At 36.1% G+C, this 22817-nt stretch overlaps 1 protein-coding gene across 3 annotated transcripts in view; it reads right to left on the minus strand.

The window, feature by feature from the left end:
• Nucleotides 1-758: 758 nt before the first annotated feature.
• RC3H2 (ring finger and CCCH-type domains 2) overlaps nucleotides 759-22817 on the minus strand; it is a 51391-nt gene continuing 29332 nt past the window's right edge. Inside the window, exons 10-21 of one of the 3 annotated variants that reach the window (XM_036854908.1) lie at nucleotides 15992-16300; nucleotides 12076-12290; nucleotides 10961-11394; nucleotides 10202-10372; nucleotides 8684-8830; nucleotides 8143-8356; nucleotides 7818-7902; nucleotides 7167-7248; nucleotides 6936-7070; nucleotides 6575-6682; nucleotides 6329-6477; nucleotides 759-5712 (exon numbers count right to left, since the gene is read on the minus strand). In XM_036854908.1, coding sequence (XP_036710803.1) covers nucleotides 5517-5712; nucleotides 6329-6477; nucleotides 6575-6682; nucleotides 6936-7070; nucleotides 7167-7248; nucleotides 7818-7902; nucleotides 8143-8356; nucleotides 8684-8830; nucleotides 10202-10372; nucleotides 10961-11394; nucleotides 12076-12290; nucleotides 15992-16300 — 2245 coding nt within the window. In that variant the 3' untranslated portion in view covers nucleotides 759-5516. The remainder of the gene's footprint in view (nucleotides 5713-6328; nucleotides 6478-6574; nucleotides 6683-6935; nucleotides 7071-7166; nucleotides 7249-7817; nucleotides 7903-8142; nucleotides 8357-8683; nucleotides 8831-10201; nucleotides 10373-10960; nucleotides 11395-12075; nucleotides 12291-15991; nucleotides 16301-22817) is intronic. The other 2 variants (XM_036854910.1, XM_036854909.1) reach the window with 2 other exon arrangements.

Genomic DNA, 22817 nt, shown 5'->3' on the forward strand with positions numbered 1-22817 from the left:
TAAAATTCATCAGTTGAGTGAATGAGTAAAACTACTCAAGGCCCAGTGAAAATGGTGTCTAGAACCACTCAGGCCATTCTGTTACATTCTGAGGTTCCACAGAACAGTCTTCATACTTCTGTAATATATTGCTTTGTATTCGTTATTTATCTATTTGTCCTATTTTCTCCATTAGACTGTGAACTGCTAGTATTATTTACACCCTCATCTCCCATATAGAAAGTACTCTATACTGAATGAACAAAGTGACTGAATTGAGGACTATTTCAACCTCCCTGGCCTATTCATTTCTTTCAGATCCTTCCCAGTGATGAATGCATGAGGCAGGTGATTGTTTAAATCTTAAGGAGTAACCTGGTAGCTTAGTTAAACCAAAAAATTTACCAAGAAAGTCAAGATAACTAAAATGCACTATAAACTTAATATTGACACTAAACAAACAACTTTTAAGGTGGACAAATAATTTTATTTTGTGCATGCAAATACATGTCAAGTACTGCAAACTTTTTCCATCAATTTTCTCTCAAACACTGAAAATCATGATGCTCTATTCTGTGAACAGCCAAAGCTAATATCTCTTCACTTCAGTGCTACAGCAAAAACACACAGAATTCACTCTTTGCTATTCACTATCATCACAACCCTCATTGTTCCATCTCTGCCCTCCCCCCATATACAGGCCTTATGAATCCTAGCCTTCCCCCATTTAATCCTATTCCTATAGCACAAAGGGAAACATTACAATTTGGAAATTCAAATTGAAATAAATGGAATAGAATTTATTCCCATATATATTCCCCGTTTCATTGTACAGAATTATTTTAAATTATAGTTTTAAATAGAAGCTGAGTATATGCCTTAAAAATGAGCATTAAATCCATCTTAGAGATGGTGCCTGCTTTTTACATGATGGGTGTACACCATCTTTAATTTCATTTACATTTCAATCGAACAATAGATTTGCAAAGAAAATGTCTAATACAGACGTAAAAATATTCACACTAGAGCTTCACAATCGGTTGTACAATTGACAAACAGGCCTCTTTTCCCAAACTTTCCAGCTAAGCAAATTTATAAAATGTAATCAATGCAACAAGAAAAACATTTCTCTTTCACTTCCAGGGAAAAGAATATGCAATAAACAGTATAAATGCAGACAGCAGTTGCTGCAAGCTAACCACGATACTCCCAAGTGGCTGTACAGTGGATATGTGCAGTACAAATAAAAGCCACATGTGTTGTATCACAACTACAGTATAATTGTTTGCCCAGCTAAGAGAATGCATGCACTTCCATGCCTTGGGTTATAAAGTGAGGCCTAATTCTTGACAGATTGATGGAATATATGCAAATGACCTTGGCTTTTGGCAGTACTAAGTGCAGCCAGTGTCTGTGTTCCACTGGTTTAAGGATATTTAAATTTTTTTATTTAAAAAAAGAAAAAAACTGCCAATTTCAGACTTGGGGGAATAACTGCTCTTGGAGTAAAAACAGGACTCCACTCAAATGTGGGTGTGTCTGATTGGTGGCCTTGACTCCTTGTATTCCCTTGCCAGCAAAGGGATACAAAGAAACCACTACTATAAAGGAGTAACTAGCAAATTTATTCAATTTACCCAGAAAATGAGATACTCCTTGAGCATGTTCATTTGTGTTCTGCTTGCAGAAGGGGTTCTTATGTAGAAGGAGTTACAGTAAGTGATCCCATTAACACTCTTCATTCACTAAAACACAGGGAAAGTTCTTCCAGTAAACTAATGCATAGTTGCAATGCAACTTTCCCCTTGAATGATTAGTCACCAATACTGGTGACAGTCTGCTCAGAAAATGACTCTAGAAGCTAGGGAAGAAATATTCAAAGTTGAAATCACATGCTGAATCTGATCATTACAAACGCCACCCCTGTTAACAAGACAACATGGGCTTTAACATCTAAAATGCAAAAGCAAGCTAGATGGTTTTTAAAACAATGTTTTCAAATGTTTAAATGATCCCATTTTAAATTCCTACAAATCACTGTGCATCCAGTAATTTTCTCAAGGCAGCATATAAAATTGGGATGTGCTTTATAAACTTAGAATCAACTTGAAACTTGAGTGAAAGTCACCAGATCCATACAAATGGAAAATTTCAGTTCTAGTATAGGTTTCTTTTACTATTCTCTTGTGAGAGTAAACAGTTACTAGGAAAAACATCAGTGCCACTGACCCACTGAAGTACCTTCTCTTGAAAATTACGATGCACAACTTTCATGCATGAGGCTGGTTTACTAGATAGTATTGAAAGTAAGTCATGGCAGGAAAGGCAAAGGAATCTGCTTTGTTCAGTTACCGACTAGATGACATACTTAAGTAACTTTCTCAGGATTCGTAAGATGAAATGGGACCACAAAGAAAGAACTACTGATGCTACATCATAGTATCTGAATGAGGCACATGGTCTTCAGAATGGGACTTAGAAATTTTTAAAAACACAAAAAGTGAGAACAAAACAAAAACCTCACCATTTTCCCACTTTCCAGACCTCGGATTACTTTTTCCTTATTAGACCATACACCACATATGCAGTCTAGTTGACAACATTACAAACTTCCTCTCCTATTGCTTTATATCCTTTGACTTCAAACATATGTGCATCACAACATGTTGGTAAAGGGTCAAATGACAGGGAATGCCCCCTATTTTAAAAAGTCACATTCTAGGTCCGATTTGTAATTTTTTCCTCTATGATATCATTAGGTACCTTTCACAAGACGGATCAGATAAACTGCTCTTCCTTCTCAAGTGGCAGAGAACCAATGTCTTTATTTCACATCCAACACACCATGAGAAACAGAAGATGATCACTACATAAAGGATGCAATACCGAATAATCCCAACATAGAAATAATTCCTATGTTGTTAGTGAGGAAGAGAGTAAGTTTTTAAGAACAGGGAGTTACTGTTTTATGGGATCACCTGCTGCAAGACAAGCATTATTTTAATATAAATGTTCTGAGACATACCAATAAGTTGGCAGGTATATACATACACTGATGCAAATGTAATTTCACTGGACAAGTAGGCAAACACCTAAGCAGTTTATCCCAACCCCCTCCAGCAGAGCACAACCAAGTTTCAAAACTTCAATTTTAAAATTAAAAAGATAAGGTTAAATACACAAGATCAATTTATGTAGTATATATTCACCCTCAGAACGTGCTGAAGATGTTTTGCGTAGTTCTGTTGCACAGAGGGTTCTTTCCCTGAGGGCACATAAGGAGCTCTCAAACTGTTAATAGGTCTCTATTTTGTAACAAAATAGCAATTTTAAAATCTTAAAAAAAAATACATTACCTTCAACATGGAAGATCTCACTATTTAAATATCCATGAAATAGACATACTGGTTTGCATATCCTTTTTGGAAATACAAACAGCAAATAAAGTACATTGGAAGCATTTCAAATGTAATAAGCGCATATTTATAGAAAGGTTCTGATATAAATTATATAACAATCACGTTCCTGTAATATCCTAGGCTAATTTATAATGTCGGAAATAAGTTAATGTAACATGGTTTAAAACTCTTGTTCCTATTCATTTCAGGTTACAGAGTGAAATAAATAAAATGTCTTTGTAGGGATGGGGGCACTGGCCATGGCAAAAAGGTACAGTACTAACCAAGGAAACTAAGTCAAGGCTACTGTGCTGTTATGCTACAAACAAACATCTTCATACATTTGAGTATTAAATAAATGTGTAAGATCTTCCATACTGACACCAGAATATCAAAACTACCCCTTTGTTTCTCAGGTATATTTACAACTTATCAGTCACCTTATGAGCATGTTCATTAAGACAGGTATCAAACACCAGTATTTACTCATTCTGATCAAGAAATTTCAGGGAAATGTCAACCCTCCCGCCCCTGGAAATGTGCACAAAACTTTTTATCAAAATCTTATCTGATACAATGCTGTGGTTTTGTAAAACAACTAAATAGCTCAGACGACCAATAACATGATCCTGTTTAAGCATCTTGCTAGCAGGAAAAGCCCTTACATACAGTACACCTGGTGAAAGATCAGCTTGGCTTAAAATATTCCAGTACAATTTTCAGAGTAAACAACTTCACAGAAGTTAATTAAAAATAATAATAAAAGTCAAACTAATCTTAAAGAAATGGGGGGGAAAACAAAGACACAAACTATAGGTAAGATCACCCAGAAGGAATGCCCAGCTTTTGTTTTCAAATGTTGACTGAAATTTAGGTTTCAATAAAATACCTCCCACAAACCTGGAGCCTGGCTGGTTGAACATACTGCATACTTTCAGCTGCCAAGTCAAAACACTTTTCAGTCACATTTTAGCAGGGCAGAAATTATTCATGTTTTTAAGTATGAATAAAGGTTAGCCAATGTTCTATTATTACATGGTTCATAGTCTTATCAACCTAACAGTCAGAAAAACAAGGAAAATTAAACCCCAACATGAAGTAACAATAAACAATATTTAACCAAGATAATGCAATGAACATCCAAATTAATTAGTTTAAATTAAAAACCCAGCAATACCATCTTGTTAGTCAGTGCAAACACTACATACAGGGTTTTCTCAAGAAAGCTGAAAGCACCTGATTCTTTTGCCAAGTCATCAGATTCATAATGTACAGGCTTAAATCTGCATTTTAAAAAACTGCCATTACATTAGTGCATAATTTATCAAAATTGTAAAAACGATTCTGCATAACTTAGGAGAATTTAATATCTAGTACATCAGCTGAAAGACTTAGGCACTTGGTTATATATTTAATTACTTACTTCAACAAGTAGCCTGTGTGTAAATATTAACAAAGCAGAAACTATTTTTGAAAAATGGAAAATTGAAAAAAAATTTAAATGCTACAGATAAAAGCACTGCACCACACTCCTACATATAATGCAGTAAAGAAAGCTAGTATATAACCCTGTAAAATTCTATGGTAAGAACATCTAACTCCACTCTTCAAAATTTAAAAAAAAAAAAAAAAAGAGAAAAAAAAATCCATGCAAAGTCCCATGAAAAAGATAAATAAAGCAGCTGGAATGAGATGGAAATTTCTCTCAGTGAAACATAAAATAGAAATAAATAAGTTAATTAAGTCTACTTTCACTAGATGTATCATTGTAGGATCCTGCTAGTTTAATAACTGAGTTGTTAATTTTCTATAGAAGCCATTTAAAATAGGAAATGGCTCAGTTACTGCACCGGATTGCTACAAACTCATAAAAAGCTGCTTGAAGCTTAAGTTAAATGTCCAAATTCCAATCACTTCTGGAAAGTGAACGTGTTACCCTAGTAAAGTAAATTTTCTTTTTTTTTTCATAATGCTAATGCAAGAGGGCTTGAAGTATCAAAGAGTCCACAGGAAATGGATGCCCCCAGTAATATCTTTTTTTTAAAAAAAATATACATTATATAATATATATTATATATATAAAAAGCTAGTGTAAATGCTTCCATGGTATGGTCACAGATTTGAAAGATGAACCTCTTTTCAGCTGTTAACCATCTTCCCATTTGCAACAGGTTTCAAGAAGTCGTTTTTATCTTCAGACATAACATGAGTTTTCAGAATGAGGTTGCCAACACTGACAGATGTGGCAAGAGGGAGGCAACTCGCATTGCTAATGGACACTGGGAGTGGCTGACTAAAGCAAGAAGTTACCGGCAGAATTGCTTTTTGCTCCTCCCTGGGAGAGAATAAATGACATTGAAAACAAATTAGCTTTAAGTGAAAACTTTTAAGAGTAACCATACATGCTGAATAAAAGTTGGAACACACTTTAAGAGCCCCTAGCAAAGGCATGTCTTTTTCACTAAAAAGTATCAGAGGTCACTAAAAAAGTCCCATTTTCCAAAAATTATAATAAAAAATTAGAACACTGGTTAATTTAAGGCCAACAAACTATCAAGTTCAAGATTAGCCCATATTTTTGGCAGTAATTATAAAGGCCAAAAATATCTTAACAAGATTTTTAAAAAGGGAAACCCTGCATTTAGGTTTTAGTTCTCCATTTTGTAGTCTTGATGTTTGGCTATCAGTTAGAGGAAGTATAACCTGACGCTAGAGCATAAACATAAACTTTTATCCCAACAAAAAGCAAGTTTTAGGCTACTAAAATGGACCACTTGGTTAGTTCAAATTTAGTTCTCCTCTCCTAAAAATCCAGACTGACCAAATCATTGCCTTATTACGTAAGGTCTTCCCCTCATAGGATAAAACCAAAAATGAATTTAACAATGCATCTATTTCTTTTTATTCATGCCCTATGCCCACTGGTTATGAATTTTATGTCTAACACTCACAGAATCACATGGTCTTCACCTAAACTCTGTCTCTTCTGCTCCAGGGGCTCCTTTTGGTGTTGCTGGACTGGATGCCCATTTTCTACTCCTGTTCCATTCAGTAACTGATCATTTTGAGAACTGATACCAAGCTGTATGTCCAGGATCTCCTACGAAAATAAAATGTTAATCCTTCAGTATGAAAGTATTCTGTACTTTAATTTCCAATGGAGTAAAGCCTCCTAGATGTGTGACTGCAGTACTTACTTCAATCTGTTCACCTTGTCCATCAGGTTCATCAGTATCAAGTGCTGAAAGCTCTAACTCTATATCCCTATCAGGCTTAGTATCGGCTGCATCTTCTGTATAATCACTCTGTAATTAAGAAAAACGGTGATTTCATAACTGTGGAAACTGGGGCTTCCCTTTTAAATTAAAATGGGAATCCCAATGATTGATCTAAAAAAAGAAATCTGGGACTACAATTTTAGTTCTACTCTTAAGTTTTAAAAGCAATCGTCCACCAGAAAAAGCCAAATTTTGCACTAAGTAATGGCATAAAATAACATGCAACAGCAGCAAACAGCAAATATATTGGGCATGAAGCTGAGAGGTTCAGTTTCCTTACCTCTCCATTTCTCAGTTCAATTTCCTTGCTTAGAAGATTTAAGGTAAGGTGACGGCCTTCGTCCAGGGAATTCCACTTCTGTTGCATGGCCAGAGCATTGGCCTCCCTCTGAAGAAGCAACGAGTTACTCTTGGCCTAGAGGAAAAAAAAAGTAAAGTCAGCTTCCATCTATAACTTTTAAATGTCACTCTGTTTTTTAAAAAATTCAAAGCTGAGTGACATAGAGCCTACCTGCTGAAGTTCAATGCTCAAAAGGTCTCCAGTACTGGAATGCTTTCTATGACCAGATAAATCGGTAACAATGAATCTGTCCCTTTAAAGAAAAATATGTTTACTGTTATAAAAGTGAAATAAATGAAGCAACTAAAGCAGTAATGACTATATAACGACTATATACTATATATATATATATTTTTTTTAATTAATTAATTTATTTATTTTTGGCTGCGCTGGGTCTTCGTTGCTGCACGCGGGCTTTCTCTAGTTGTGGCGAGCAGGGGCTACTCTTTATCGCAGTGCACGGGTTTCTCATTGTGGTGGCTTCTCTTGTTGCGGAGCACGGGCTCTAGGCAGGCGGGCTTCAGTAGTTGTGGCACGCAGGCTTAGTTGCTCTGCGGCATGTGGGATCTTCCCAGACCAGGGCTCGAACCCGTGTCCCCTGCACTGGCAGGCAGATTCTTAACCACTGCACCACCAGGGAAGTCCTATATATGTTTTACATAACAGATCAACCCTGAAAGTTTCAGTCACTATTCCAAATGTAAAATTTTTTTCAGAAATTTGTTATATAGCTAAAACTAGCAAAGCACAGTTCATGAATAACTGGGAGTAGGATCTGTACTCTGAGAATAGAGAATCCTAAAGAATTAAGCATAACGTTACCGTTCAATATAATGTGCTGATGATGTAGCTTCATTACCATATGAACTCCATCTTGAATCAACAGCATTGACATAAGGGACATAATCTATAGAAATGTAGAAAGAAACAATGATCAGAAAAGTGAAAAATCAGATATAGATGTGAATGTATACTTTTCCAAAAAATCCATATTTTATCCAACTAGCCATGTTCTCCTGGCTAAGCCATTTAATTCTGAGTTTACTGTGGCTGTTAAATGGAGAGAAATGTTCTGTACCTAACAGAGTGAGGATTAAAAAGCACAGTGCTAGAACATATCAGGTGAAGTATTAGTTAAATGGATCACCTGATACGCTGATAGGCTTAGTAGCACTTCCTTGGGAAGCAGTGGCCTGGACAGGATCCGTGGTATGGTAACCTGTACGGGAAGATCTAGAAATTGCACCCCATTTTGAGATGATAGGTCCATCACTAAAAGGAATTATTGGATCTTCTTCTTTTGTCCTTCTCTGAGTTTCAAATAAATGCACTCTTCTCTTAACATCTCCACTGTCCAGGTCCTGCATAAATAAAAGAAAATCAATAAAAAGACTGTTGGCAATTACTTCAGCTAATAATACAAGTACATGCTTTCAAAAGACATGAAATTAAGTTTTCTGGTAAATTTAACATTAGCTGTATATCTCAATGATAACCCAACATCTACTTTAAAACACTCAACTATGCCCAAATAATTTAAACATTAAGTGCAATTTATTTCAGGCTTACCTAAATGTAACTCTGCTGCTTACAGATGAGTAACATACCAACGATATGAAGATGAAAGCATTCAATCATTCTAAAACTTGAGTCAACATGCATGACAACCCTTGCCCCCCAAATCATACCATTAACACAGCATTTGAATTAGCAATTACATCTCTGGGCTCTGAATCGATAGCATTTATACAGGAACCTATGGTGCCACAAGACCAGGGGGAATAATGGGAAAGATGATCTTCTTCAAATTTTGTGCCACTCACACTTTCAGAGAACTGATTAAAAAAAGGAAAAAAAAAAAAAGGCACAGGCAATTGGTAAGAAATTTAAATTTACAAACTTGTAACTAATATAAAGTAACTATATTATAGAATTCACAGCACTTTATAGTGAATTAAACATTCAGTAACTAATATAAAAAACTGTAACAAGTAACAAATAGTATTTATATTATTTGTATTTATATTACATATTAATAGAAAAGAGAATGCCTTCTCTTTTTTACTTTGTCCTTTAAGAACTCATAAGGAACCCGACTGATACTATACAGACCAATCAACAATTTATAGCATGCCTCTAACATGGTACAAAGTGCTCTAAAAAATGAAAAAAAAGCAAAGAAAACACACACATACACATACACAGATACATACAAATACATTTTTATATTAAGCAAGTGGCAATTCTATCACCTGGTCAAGATGGTTAGCTGCTCTGAAGAAGTACAAGTTGGATGAGATAAATTTGGATCTACTTTAAAAATTCAATATTTATGGATGGAAAAATATGATGTCTAGGATTACTTCAAAATAATCCAGTAGGAAGAGGGGGTACAAATGAAAAAAGATGGGCTGAGTTGATAATTGTGGGTAATGGGTACATGGAGTTTATTACTATTCTACTTTGCATATGCTTGAAATTTTTCCTAATGAAAAGACTAGAAAAAAATTTTTATTTTAGTACCTCTAGGGATAGGAAATAAACCAGATGAATCAAAAAAAAAATTAATGGTTTGCTCTAAATATAACAGTACTGAAGGGTACATTAAAATAATCCTGGTATAAAAACTTGTTTTGAAATGATAAGAACAATAATTAACAGTGATTTAAAACACCATAAATAATACAGTAGGCATTTCTGCACCTCTTGTGAAGTAGGGAAGAAATGCCTCAGATAGACCAGAATTCAAATCCAAGCTACTTATAGGGTGAATTTACTACTTGGGCAAATTACTTAACTTCTCTGAGTAGGATTCCTAACATGCAAAATATGAGTAATACCTGCCCCCTAAGGATTCTGTAAGAATTAAATAAAATAACTGCTTAGTACAGTGCCTGGCACAAGTAGGTGCTCAATAAATGGTGGATATAAATCTTATTATTAATAAAAGCCATAAAAATAATGAGAACTATACTGCTGGAAAGATTTTTGAATTCTTGGTGGAAAAAGGACTGTGATTTAGTGGTCTTCAGAGTATCACAATGCCTAGCCATTGTGCTTACATACTCAGTGTTTATTGAATTAAACTCAACTGCCATCAAACCAATGCAAAATATCCAACATAGCTAACTCTGGCTTGAATGAGTGCTCTGAAGTCAGTTGTCTGACCTATCCCTGCAACATCAAGTAATTAAAACCTTTCTTACATCAGTGCGAAAGTCTACACTGAATAGAGGAGAAGGTGGCGTTGGTGACTGTGTTGCCACAGGAAGAGTTGAAGAGACAAGAGGTGCTTTCTGAGTGTGGTACTGTGCCCACTGCTCTGGCTTTCTTCTTATCTGCTCCTCGCAACTGGTCTTCAAATGACCACAAGGTTCCTAAGGGGGGATAAAAGAAACAATCTTAATCATCTAGGGAGTGGTAAATAAATTTAACTATGCTCTGTGGAAATAATGTGAACATTTATTATATTGTTGGGACAAAAAAAAAAATACAGTAGGAAAGTCACCCTAGCCTATTCTCCATACACTTAAACGAAAGGGTTAATATTTAGTCAAACGTTAAAAGTAAAATCTGAGCACTCACTTTTCTGGTTTAGGAAAATCATATGTATATATGTGGGGATACTAAAAATAGGCCCTGTCTTTGTATTTTGAAAATTTCTTTTTACCTTCCCATCAGTTTCGTATCCAAACATAACATTTATTGAGCATGAATATGCATCAGGTCCAATTCTAAGAGCTTTGCTTTTTCTGATTTAATCCTCACAACAGCTTTATGAGGTAGGTACTACTATGATTGCCATCAAATACGAAAAAATTGATATAGAGAAGTCAAGTAAAATTCCATAAGTCACACAATAAGTAAGTGGAGGAGCCAGGATATATACCTGAATGGTCTAACACCAGACTCTAGACTCTTAACCACTACACTATATCAGCATTCCTATTTCCATTATCACTTACCCTTGGTAAAGGCACAGTTGTCCTTGGCTCACTTGGTGGCTGACAAGCCACTGAATAATACCCATCTAATGAGTTATATCTTTCCCGCAAAGACGTCTGATACACAGACGAGTGCATCACATCCATTGGAGGTAAAGAATTGCTTCTAATAATGTCATCTCGTTGGTACATAGGTGGGCGCCAGATGCGCCTGCTGTCGTACACAGGAGCATACATTCCAGAAGGTACTGGAGGAACTGGTCCATACGGCTGCGGAGGAGGAGGTTGGTAAGGAGAAGAATTCATTCGATCTCGAGGCGAAAATGTACTGTAATGATCAGCATATGGCATGGAAGCAGGTGGGAGGGAGGACTCTGGAACATTATTGGACCTCACAAAGCGAGGAACACAGGGAGCCACACCAGCTGGTACTGTTGGAGGTGGTGGGTAGTATCCTTGAAAATTGGAAAGAGGAATATTTAATGTAATCTTAGTAAAATTTAACATTTTGTAATGGTTTAAAGTCTAAAGCAGCCTTTAATGTTGGAAAATAAAATAAGCTTTGAACTTTACTTTAGTTACCCCTGGTTCAGAAAGACACTACACGCTTTCAAGACACCACTGTATGAAAATCATTAATGTTCAATAATTTGTTAAACTGCTCCTTAAAAACACTTGATGAGCTATTAACAGATGGCTGGTAAATTTCCTTCTAGGGCATGTATTGCCACAGGTTTTAGATTAAGTAATTAGTTACATCATTGATTCTTAACCTTTTGGGGAGCAGAGGTTAAAGACCTCTTTCATAATCTATATAAGCTGTGCATTGTCTTTCCAAAATTATACTTAAGTCTATATAAACCAAACATTTAGTATACTATTTCAGAGGACATACAGAACTCACTAAAGCTCATCCATGGACCCTACATTTGATTCATAGGAATGAGAATCTTAAAACTACTGGTATGTAGAATCATAGATTCTTAGGACAGGAAGAAAACTTAGGGGTCATATAGTCCAAAGGATTAATTTTTTAATGTAGATTTTCTAGATAGATATAAATGATTCACTAACTTATTACAACAAATGTTATATTGTAGTTTCTTTTTTTCTTAGAATTGTCCAAAATTACTTACCTGTCTGTGGGTACTGTGGGACTTCAAAGGGTATCTGAGTCCTTGGATCTTGAAAATACTGAATGTTTTCAGAATGCTGAGGATATACTGGTACTCTAGTTATAAATGGGCTGGATTTTGGAGGCACAGAATTCAGCTCTGTTCCAACATTAGTGGGCCCAGCTGAGGTAGCCGCTATATTACTTACAGGAGTCTTGGGTGGAGAACCAATTTTACTGGAGAGAAAATTTAACAAGGGCAAATGATAAATCACTATCTATGACTGTTAAAAGTCTTTCTCAGTAGGAATGGTTCACAAAATTATAGTGACCACTAACAGCAAATGCTTCAGGTATTTCCACAGTGACAAATAAGGCCATGAATTTCATTACCACCTTACACTGTTAATTCACAAGATTATAGTAACAGATCTCATATTTTGGTGAGGGTGAAAAACAAAACAAAAAACTGCAAACAAATCCCAGGCACAATGTGACCCACTAGTCCCTTTTTACTCATACTTTAAACGAAGATTTTTCCTACTCGAAGTTTAAAAAAAATCCTGTTCAATAACTTCTCAATAGAAACAATATAGTTTACCAGTAGAATTTTTTGACACAAATAAGACAGATATGTAAAGGGAAGGACTGCTCTAAATATTAAGCATTAGATTAGCTGAAATGTAAACTTATTGAAGAAAGGTCATTTTTGTCCATTTTGTTAACTGCTACATGCCCAGGATCTAAAACAGTTTCTGGCACACAGGAGGCACTCAGTAAATATTTGTTGGACAAATGGAAAAGTTCCTGCCACATAGTAGGTACTCAGTAAATATCTGCTAGAGGAGCAGAATGCCAATGAAATGGTTACTCATTAAATTGATGCAAAACACACAAGCTTTCTTTCTTTTTTTTTTTTTTAAAACACAAAGGATTTTCTTTGTTGATTCACCAGGCGATCAGCTCCAGAGGATCTCACCATGGCTTCTTAGGCCCTCTGAAGAAGTCAAACTTTGGCAGAGCTGAGATATGTGGTGACGCAAGAAAAAGATCTTGTTAATGATGCAGGAATTCAATACATTGCATCTCAACTAGATTAGAGGGTTTTTCTCAAACTAGAGAAGCTCTTTTAAAGCAAGAGTATAAATAACAAGGAGTATGGGCTGCCTTTAAGTCTAGCAAAGATTAGTCTAGCAGATGTTTACTTCTATGTGTAATTGTGTGTTAAAATGCAGAAAATAAGAAACTGTGGATAATAAAAGTAAGTACAAATGGCTTAGAGTTTAAAGATATTTTAGTGCTGTGCTTATATTTTGAAGTTCAATAAAGGCAACCAGGAAAATGATTAGGATTTCCTCGTAACAATAATAAGTAACACTAATCAATTAATGAGCACATTCCAGGCACTATTCTAAGTGCTTTACATAGATTATCTGGTCCTCCATAGCAGAATGTTATATACCATAAAATTCAGATAAATACTTTGAAATGACAAATTCTTAGACTTTGCAGGAAAAAGGTACCAAAATCCATGACAAGGTTCATAGCCTTATGAAATCATGCAAGCTATCCCAAAAATCCAGACTTAAGGAAAAAGCTAACTTTCAGTCCCATTCTAGCCAGACAGCTAGATTCTAGATGAATTTAGGATTCTGGGCTGTCCTTTGCAGCAGCCCCTCTTACCTACATGCTTTTGCCTGTGCTGCTTTCTCTACTGACAAGACCCTTCCTTCCTAACTAGCCATACTTTTGGAATGGCTCAGGTGTCATCACCTTACCTCTAAAAAACCTTCCACAATAACTCCAGGTAGAATTATTGTTATTTTTTGTGTTTTAATAATACTTGAAACACAACTCCATTACAGTACCTTTCAGAATATATTATATGATATCTGTTTATGTCTGTCTCCCAAACTACACTGGAAGACTGTTAGAGGCAGGGAGTATATCTGGTTCATTTTCATTAACTATGCCAATTGGCCTGGTATTTGGCACATAGTAGAAGATCCATAATTTCTGAATGAATAAATGATTTATTTACCGAGATTTACTTATTTTTGAAAGTTGTTTTCTCTAGTCCATCATTTTTTTAAAAACTAAGATATATTTACCCTTGTAAGGTGTACAGTTCAGTGATTTCTGGTATATTCCGAAGGCTGTGCAAGCATCACTGCTATCTTATTCTGAAACATTTTTACCACCCCTAAAAGAAACCTGTACTCATTAGCATTGACTCCCCATCCCGTTGTCCCCCAGCCCCAGCCCCTAGCAACTACTAATCTACTTTCTGTCTTCTATGGATTTGCCTATTCTGGACATTCACATAAATGGAATTCTACAATATGTGGCTTTTGTATCTAGCTTCTTTCACTTAATATAATGTTTTCAAGGTTCATCCATATTGTAGTATGCACTAGTACCTTACTCTTTAATGGCTGAGTAACATTTCACTGTATGAATATAAAATGGTTTTACAACTTTACCTTGCCAAAACCCTTCAAAAGCTCATTTCCTAAATACATTTAACACAAGATCTCCATAATCTGGTGCCAATCTACCTATCTAAATCTTCTTACCATATTTCACCCAGCAATATAAAATTTTCTTATTCTTTAATCCAACTCCAATACTGCTTCATTTATGTAAATGCTGTCTCCCCAACTGTCTTCATAAGTTTCTTAAATGCACAGATATCTTATACATATCATGTATTTTCTTTTTTCTTTTTATTTATTTTTAAAATTTTCTTTATTTGTTTTGGCTGTGTTAGGTCTTAGTTGCGGCACTCTCATGTATTTTCAAGAGTGCCAAAATCAGAGCTCAGTATTAGTGTGTAAATAACATTTGCTAAACTAGACAATGTTCTCTGATTTATCTCTTTGAAGATCTCTCTGAGGGAAGATTATAAGAATCCTCTGATAAACAAATTTCCCTATCACATGCTAATTGCAGAAATAAAGAATATAAATGTCTACCTATCCATTTATTATTTGAAATCCCTAGCAATTTACTGTGTGCCTAGCATAACACTTTTTCTCCAAAAGGTATATAATAGACATTGACAGACTATTTATGGGCAACATAATCTAAACATGCTTTAGCTCAGATTTTAAGACGCTAAAAGAATACAAAAGCCTGAGATATTAGAGGTGGAAGTAACTTTTCAGATAATTGGAAAGTTTTAAAACTTTCTTCTTAAAGTACCAAAACCTTTCCGCCAAATTAAATCTTATGCTGAAACCCCAAAACAACAGTAATGGTAATAATAATAATGGTAGTTATAATAACAGCAGCAGATATTTAGTGAGTGCTATGTGGCAGGCACTGTTCAAAGCACATTGCAGTATTAACTCATTTAATCCTCACAACCAACATATGAAGCAGGTAGTATTATTATACCAATTTTATGGATGAGTAAACTGAGGAAGACAGATTAAGTAACTGGCCTAAGATCAAACAGCTGGGGAACAGTGAGCCAGAATTTGAACTCACAGAGTTTGGCTTTAAAGATTTCCCTCTTAACAACTACACATCATTACAGAGCATAAAGTGGAACTGTTCTAATTGAAACGGGTTGGAGGCTCAAGCATCTCACCTGCTTAGGTTTCTACTTAGTTCCTTTTTGGCACCTCTATGGACTCAATCCTAAAGTTCAAGGAAATAAGGTGAGAAAAACTCAATTCTGGTCCAACCTCTTCAGTTCACAGTTGAAGAAAACAAAACCCAGAGTTGAAGTGAATTTCCAAGGTCACAGAGCTATTCAACTGCAGATCCAGGACTAGAACTCAACTTTTTTGGTATTTAGTGCTTTTTCTACTACATGAAACATTCTGCATAAAAATTCTGATTAACTGCTTTTCCTCAGGATAAATAAAAATACTCAGGTACTTATAAAAAGGCTAAATTACTCACGTTAAACATTTTTACCTAATACTTACTTTTCAGATACAGACTCTGCAGAAGGCCCAGCAGCATTCTGACCATTAGTGCCAACCTTCCCCACTTTCTTCACAGTCTCCAGAGCTCTTAATGTACTGTCAGCACTACGTGGAATTAGCTGGGAAACACTGTTTTCTGCATTTGAAATTCCGTTTGTACTTGGAACAATTTTCCCCGTTGTTTCAGTACTTCCTATGACAGAAATGACATTTCCGGCTGTGGTTGTGACAGTGTTGTTTACACCAACTTTATTTAGAAGAGGAAACGTTCTTACTGTTGCATTGATCTTTTTGTTCCTTAATCGATACCTGTTTCAAAAACAATAAAAATATCAGTAAATATTTCACTAAATCTTACCCTAAGGAAAAAAAAAAAGGGAGGGAGCAATAGGAAAAAATGTTAAAAGGAAGAACAACTTTCAAAAACAGGTTTCTTCAGAAACTAACACACCATTGTAAAGCAATTATACTCCAATAAAGATGTTAAAAAAAAAAGTTTCTTCAGCTAAATATCAAATACAGTCTACATCAACCTCTGCTATGATAGCCACATGAAAATATATCTGCCACATACAATATATATATGTATACACAATACTTATGTATGTAGACACATAATTAATGTAGCAAGAAAAGTACAAATGTATTCAAAAAACTATTTTGAGAGAGTGGGAAGAGATCTTCTTGAAAATTTTGTATAATTGGAATAGAGTACACTATATAAAAATGAAAGTAACCATACCAAATTTACTTGGGAATGTAGAATGAAAAGGTATGCAGGAGTTGAAAGAATTCTCTGTTGTTACCAAATTGTTAAGGCATCATATAATTTTAAAGAGATTTTAAAAAACCCAAAACTCATTCTTAAACATTACACCAAAATATAGAAATTTAGTATTCTATTTTTCAGATTAGTTTATGACTAAAGTAAAAAGTATTTGGATTAAAGATATTTTCTGATATTAAACTCAGGGTTTTATTTATGGTGGTCAGATATAATACTCTAATATATGAAGCAACCTGATCTTTGATTCCATTTAAGAAAATTTATTTCCAGTCATACAACAAAAATTTCATTACAATGTAGTCCTAGTCAGTGTTCCCTCCAATATTTTAAAGTGGTGAACAACTATGTTACATGAATAGAAAGATGACTACACACATACGGGTTCATAATTACATATACCTAAATTAATACCTGATATTAATGTTATATATAACCAAACATATGGTAATTAAACAGTGTTAGTGATGAGCAATGCCTTCACAACAGTTTCCCGTTTAGTCCTTCAGTATCTATAAACAGCTTCATTATTCAATTCTCCCCGTCTCATTCATACACACACACTGACAGAAGCAGCAAAGCTCAGTAAAGACAAGTATTCCCAGATCAGACTGGCTAAAGGTGGAGTGATAGAACATGAAGTTCAAAAAAACCACAGGTTATGGCCAGCTTATATATGTCATCTTATAGATCTGGGGAACCAATGATTACTTCTTGAAGAATGAGGGTTATGAGCAGACCTATATTTTAGAAAGGCAGTTAGGTTACATGGAGTGGCCAGTGCTTTCCTCAACACACTACTCTGAAACCTGCTCTTCATTCTTCACCTCAAAGGTTCTTGCACAAAATGCCCAGCTGCTCCTTGTTTTCCATTCTCAAAGGATAAATTTCAAATATCCTTAAGATTGCTCTGGCAGGCAAAAAATAAAGTTTTAATTGTGAGTCTCTTAAAAGAGAGGAGTAAGGTTAAAGTAAGGGACAAACAGGGATACATACTGGACTCCTGGCATCTAGGTAGCTAAAGACTTAGGCCTGGAATCTGGACCTCACAGTTGAAAAAGCCAATTACTTCCTATTCTTTTAAAGTCATCCATGAGCTCCCTCAAGTATTTGCTCCCTGCCTTACCCAGCTTAGAATCCATTATCTACCATTAATTCCTCCCTTGTAAATACCTTTAACTCCCTTGGTCCAATTACCCTGTTGAACTCACCTGGTAAAACCCCAATCCAATCTGTTACTTATTCTCTTATTCCGTGTCTGCTCAAGTAGGTGAATGTTGCTAGAGAAAAATCATGCAATCATGCTGACTAAACTCTCTTCAAAATCAAAATCATGATCAATTATTTAAAATGGCCAAGCACTACATTAATACACTTCTCTACTAAATTCACTTTCCGATCTCTAACATCCTCTTCCCTTCCATTCGCCAGAGCCCCACCACAGCTGATGATACTGCCTCCCACTTCACAGAGAAAACAGATGACACCAGAGGAGAATTACTTATCTTTCCATCACCAATCCCGCCAACCTTCCTGCTTCTGTAACTACACACTCCACCTAAAATAGGAGGTGAAGAGTTCCTATTCCTAACTCAGGCCAATCTTTCCCCTTGCACCCCAGGTCCCAAGCCCATTTGCCTTCTCAAAGACTTCACTCCTATAATTATCTTTTCTTCTCTAGTGCATCATCACTTCATTCAGGTGTCTGCTTAAATGTCATATCCTCTGGGATCCCTTCCCAGACAATCTTATCTAAAATATCTCCCCTTTCCCAATCTCCTTCTCCTTACCTTGTTATTTTTCTTCATAGTGCCAATCAGTACCAGATATTATGTTTTCTATTTATTTGGTTTATGTTGATCTTCTCTATTACAATGTAAGCCCCATGAGAGCAAGAATTCTGCATTCCTTATTCATCTCTCTATCTTTAGCACAGTGCCTGGTACATGTTAGGTGTTCCATAAACATTTGCTGCATGAATGTGGAGTAAGCCTTAAACTTCACATGGCCAAGAGTACTGATTTTCTACCCCCAAGCATTTCCTATCTCAGTAAAAGACATTACTTAGTTATGCAGGCCCCAAACCTTGGAGTCATCCTTGATCTTCTCTTTTCTTTACACCCCACATTCGATCTATCAGTCCTATCAGCTCTACTTCCAAAATATATCCCAAATCTGGCTACTTTTCATCATCTCAATTACTATAGTCCTAGGACCAAGCACTAATCTCATGCCTGGACCACTGCAGCAGTTTAACTGGTCTACACCATGCAGACACCAGAGTGACATTTCTAAGACAAAATTAAAATCTCATTGTTCCATTTGAATAAAGCCCTATAATGGCTTCCAAAATAAAATGCAAACTCCTTGCCAATGTCCACCAAGCCAATATGGTCTGGCCCTCACTTAACCTCTCCAACCTTATTTTTTGCCATTCTTCTCATTCTCCAGGCACACTCGTCCTCTTTCTAGTTCCTGAACATGCCAAGCTTGTTTCCACCTCAGATTTTCTTTATAGCATTTATCAGTAACTGAAATTGTCTGTTTACATGTTTACTGTTCTTCTTTCCCCACTAGAAGTACCTCAAATAGTACCTAGCACTTAACAACCATTTTTTAAAATATTTCTTGAGCTGGTTGACCTCAGGCTTTTGATACTCTCCAGAATGCAGCAATTTTTGGGAACAGGATTCCAATACCCTAAATTCTAAAATATATTCACACAAATATTCTTAAGAGAGATTCTGGGCATTTGGTTAGAGATATGTATAGTAGAGAAAGCAGGCTGGGATAAAATTTATTTAAGTTAAACAAACATTTGCTGAATTCCTCCTGGTACATTATGGGAGCTAAGATAAAGGCTCCACCCTCAAAAAGTCCAGAGCTGGGTAGCAACATGCATTTTTTTAACCAACGAGAAAATGACATCTTCCACTTCCTTAATGCTTTGTATTACCCTGTTTTTCCTTCTTCTTCTTCTTCTTTTACTTAACAGCAACAGAGAGTGTGAAGCTGGCTGGAAATATGAACTATAGATTATCTGCTCTTTCAACATAAATATCCTGAGTTTACATGTCAAATACCTGTTAAGTGCAGAAAATATAAAGATGAATAACCCATAAAATAAATGAAGTCCAGTGAAAATACACACCAGTAAATAAATAATTGCAATACAGTGAGAGAACTGGTAGTTATAAAGTTATCAGGTATAGAGTACTATGACAGCACAGTGAAGAAAGCAACTAACACTGCCTGGGAAGTCAGGGAAGTTTTCAGACGTTAGATGATATCTGAGTATAATCAGGAACAGGAGCTCTCCAAACAGAGAAGAGGAAAGCGTATGATATAGTGAACAACATGTATAAGGGAAAGAAGAGTGAAAGAATTCATATAGTAGTAAACTGGATGTACCTTAAAAAAATAAAGAATGCAAAAGGTGGAATAAGGCTGGAAAGCAAGATTGGGCTCAGAACCAGTGATATACTGAGGAACCAATTAAGAATTTAAAGCAGAAGATGGACATGATTAAACCCGTATTTGTGAAAGAAAATCTTGGTTGAGACATAGGGAGATGCCTGTAAAAAGCTACATAGCAGGACTTCCCTGGTGGCACAGTGGTTAAGAATCCGCCTGCCAACGCAGGGGACATGGGTTCGAGCCCCGGTCCAGGAAGATCCCACATGCCGCGGGGCAACGAAGCCCGTGAGCCACAACTACTGAGCCCACAAGCCACAACTACTGAAGCCCACGCACCTAGAACCCATGCTCTGCAACAAGAGAAGCCACCACAATGAGAAGCACACGCACTCCAACAAAGAGTAGCTCCCGCTCCCCACAACTAGAGAAAGTCCGCATGCAGCAACGAAGACCCAACACAGCCAAAAATAAATAAATAAATTAATTAATTAATCAATTAAGTTAAAAAAAGCCACATAGCAGTAGAATGGACAAATTGGGTAAACACGTGAAACATTAAACATTGCACCTGGCACAAAATTTGACCAATTAATTTGGCTATTATTATTTTTACTGCTACCATTATAAGTTCAGGCAAGAAATAATGAAGTTCTGAAGTAGGAACTGGAGATGGAGAGCAGGAAGCCAATTTGAAGGTGTAAGAGGTAAAATGGATTTTCAGGTGGGCACCAGTTGTGAGTAGAATGACAATGAAATCACACAGTTTCTTCTTTTTTAAGTGCTCTCAAGCAAGGTCCACTAAAAAGCTCTATTTTAACTAAAAAGCTCTACTTCAGGTATGGACAAGCTCAAAATATCTCGAGTCTAAAAAATCATCTTGATGTAAAACTCTGTATACTTCATATAGAACTGCCTAGACTAGATGCAAACAGCACCCTTTTTTTCTTAAGACTCCTGTAGCCTCTCCGGGATCTTCCAGTCCGGGAGAGGCAGGGGGACAGTAAAAAGGGAAGCATGTTTCTGCTCTTCTTTTTAATGCACACACATTTATCTTCTATCACACTGCTGTTGATGTAGAGCTCATTATGTGCAGGGCCCAGTGCTAGCCACTGAAAAGAGGAGACAATAATAAACAAGATGGATATAGTCCATGGACCTTACACTTCAGTAAGGCAGACAAACATTCAATAAATAGATCAGGGGTCAGCAAACTATCACCTATGGGTCAAAGTTGCTTGTTTTTGTAAATAAAGTTTAAAGCCATGCCCATTTTATGCATTGTCTATGGTGGCTTTTTTGCTACAGTGGCAGAGTAGAGTGGTTGACAGAGATCAATGAATGGTTCACCAAGCTGAAAACATTCACTATCTGCATCTCTACAGAAAAGTCTGTCAACCCCCAAGACAGACCCCATAAGTTAATTATAATTTTGATAAGCAGGAAAAAGAGGAACCTGGTTTAGTATGAAATACTGGGGGGATGCCCCTGAAAAAGAAAGGATGAGCTAGGCACAGGGAAAGCTCCAAAGGCAAGGCTAGAAGGAACCGCATTATATAAAAGACTTAAGGTGGGAAGGAGCATGGCACTGACAAACGGTCAGCGTGGCTTGAGTATACAATAAAATTAGGGAGCGTTGTGAGATGAGATAAAAAAGGTAGGCACAAACTAGATGACGCAGAGTCTTGTGGGCCACAGAGTAGATTTTGTATGTTTATCCACAGGGATGCCCAAGTCTCAATACCTGCAATGAGCCTTATGTGTAAATTTCTCCCTATTTTGTGGGGAATAAGGGGATTGGGGGTGGGCAACCATAGCTGTAAGATGACTAGTTAGGAGGCAACTATGGATCAAGAAAAGGGGATGACAGCTTAGACTATAAGGACAGAAAGAACAAGGAAGAGTCAAGAAATATATAGGAAGGTGAACTGACAGAACTTGGTGACTAAGACAAGCAGGTGAAAGCTGGCAAAGATGATTCCTATAACATGGCACATATAACTGGCTGGACAGGGTACACCTGGGGATAGCAGATGGAAGATGTATACAAGAGAAGATGTATAAGAGGAGAAAATTAGCTCAAGTTGGGTTTAAAGTGTCTAAAAACAAAAGAGAGATGTCCATTAAGAGTTGATATAAAGACCAGTTATTCAGAAGAAAGGCTGGAATCAATTTTTGGTGAGATCTCAATGATGAATGTTTTGGTTAAAAAACAAAATAACAAAAACTTGGACAACACATATTACAGCTTATATCCATTTACTTTTATGTCTGGGGTAAATGGACATAGAAAAAGGGGTTACCCATAGGACAAGAGAAAGGGAAAAGAAGACAGAAAAAAGAATGTTAAAAAGACCAAAAACCATAAAAAGAAAATGTATCTGCTTTACCATTTTACCTGGGACTCAGCTGTTACCTTCAATGGAACCTGAGCAAGTAAGAGTGAACATTAAGAATACTTTCATTCTGCACAGGTGTTTAGCAGAAACATGGATTCCAGATATACAATGGTCTAAAATATGACACCTGAATAAGGTTCTAAATCACTTATTATGTTAACCATGCTGCCAGAAGCAACAAGGTGTGGTTTCAAAAGAAAAGGTTATTTTTCAATCTAAAGACTTCCAC

Source organism: Balaenoptera musculus, chromosome 6 (assembly GCF_009873245.2).
Source record: "Balaenoptera musculus isolate JJ_BM4_2016_0621 chromosome 6, mBalMus1.pri.v3, whole genome shotgun sequence".
Lineage (NCBI taxonomy): Eukaryota > Metazoa > Chordata > Mammalia > Artiodactyla > Balaenopteridae > Balaenoptera > Balaenoptera musculus.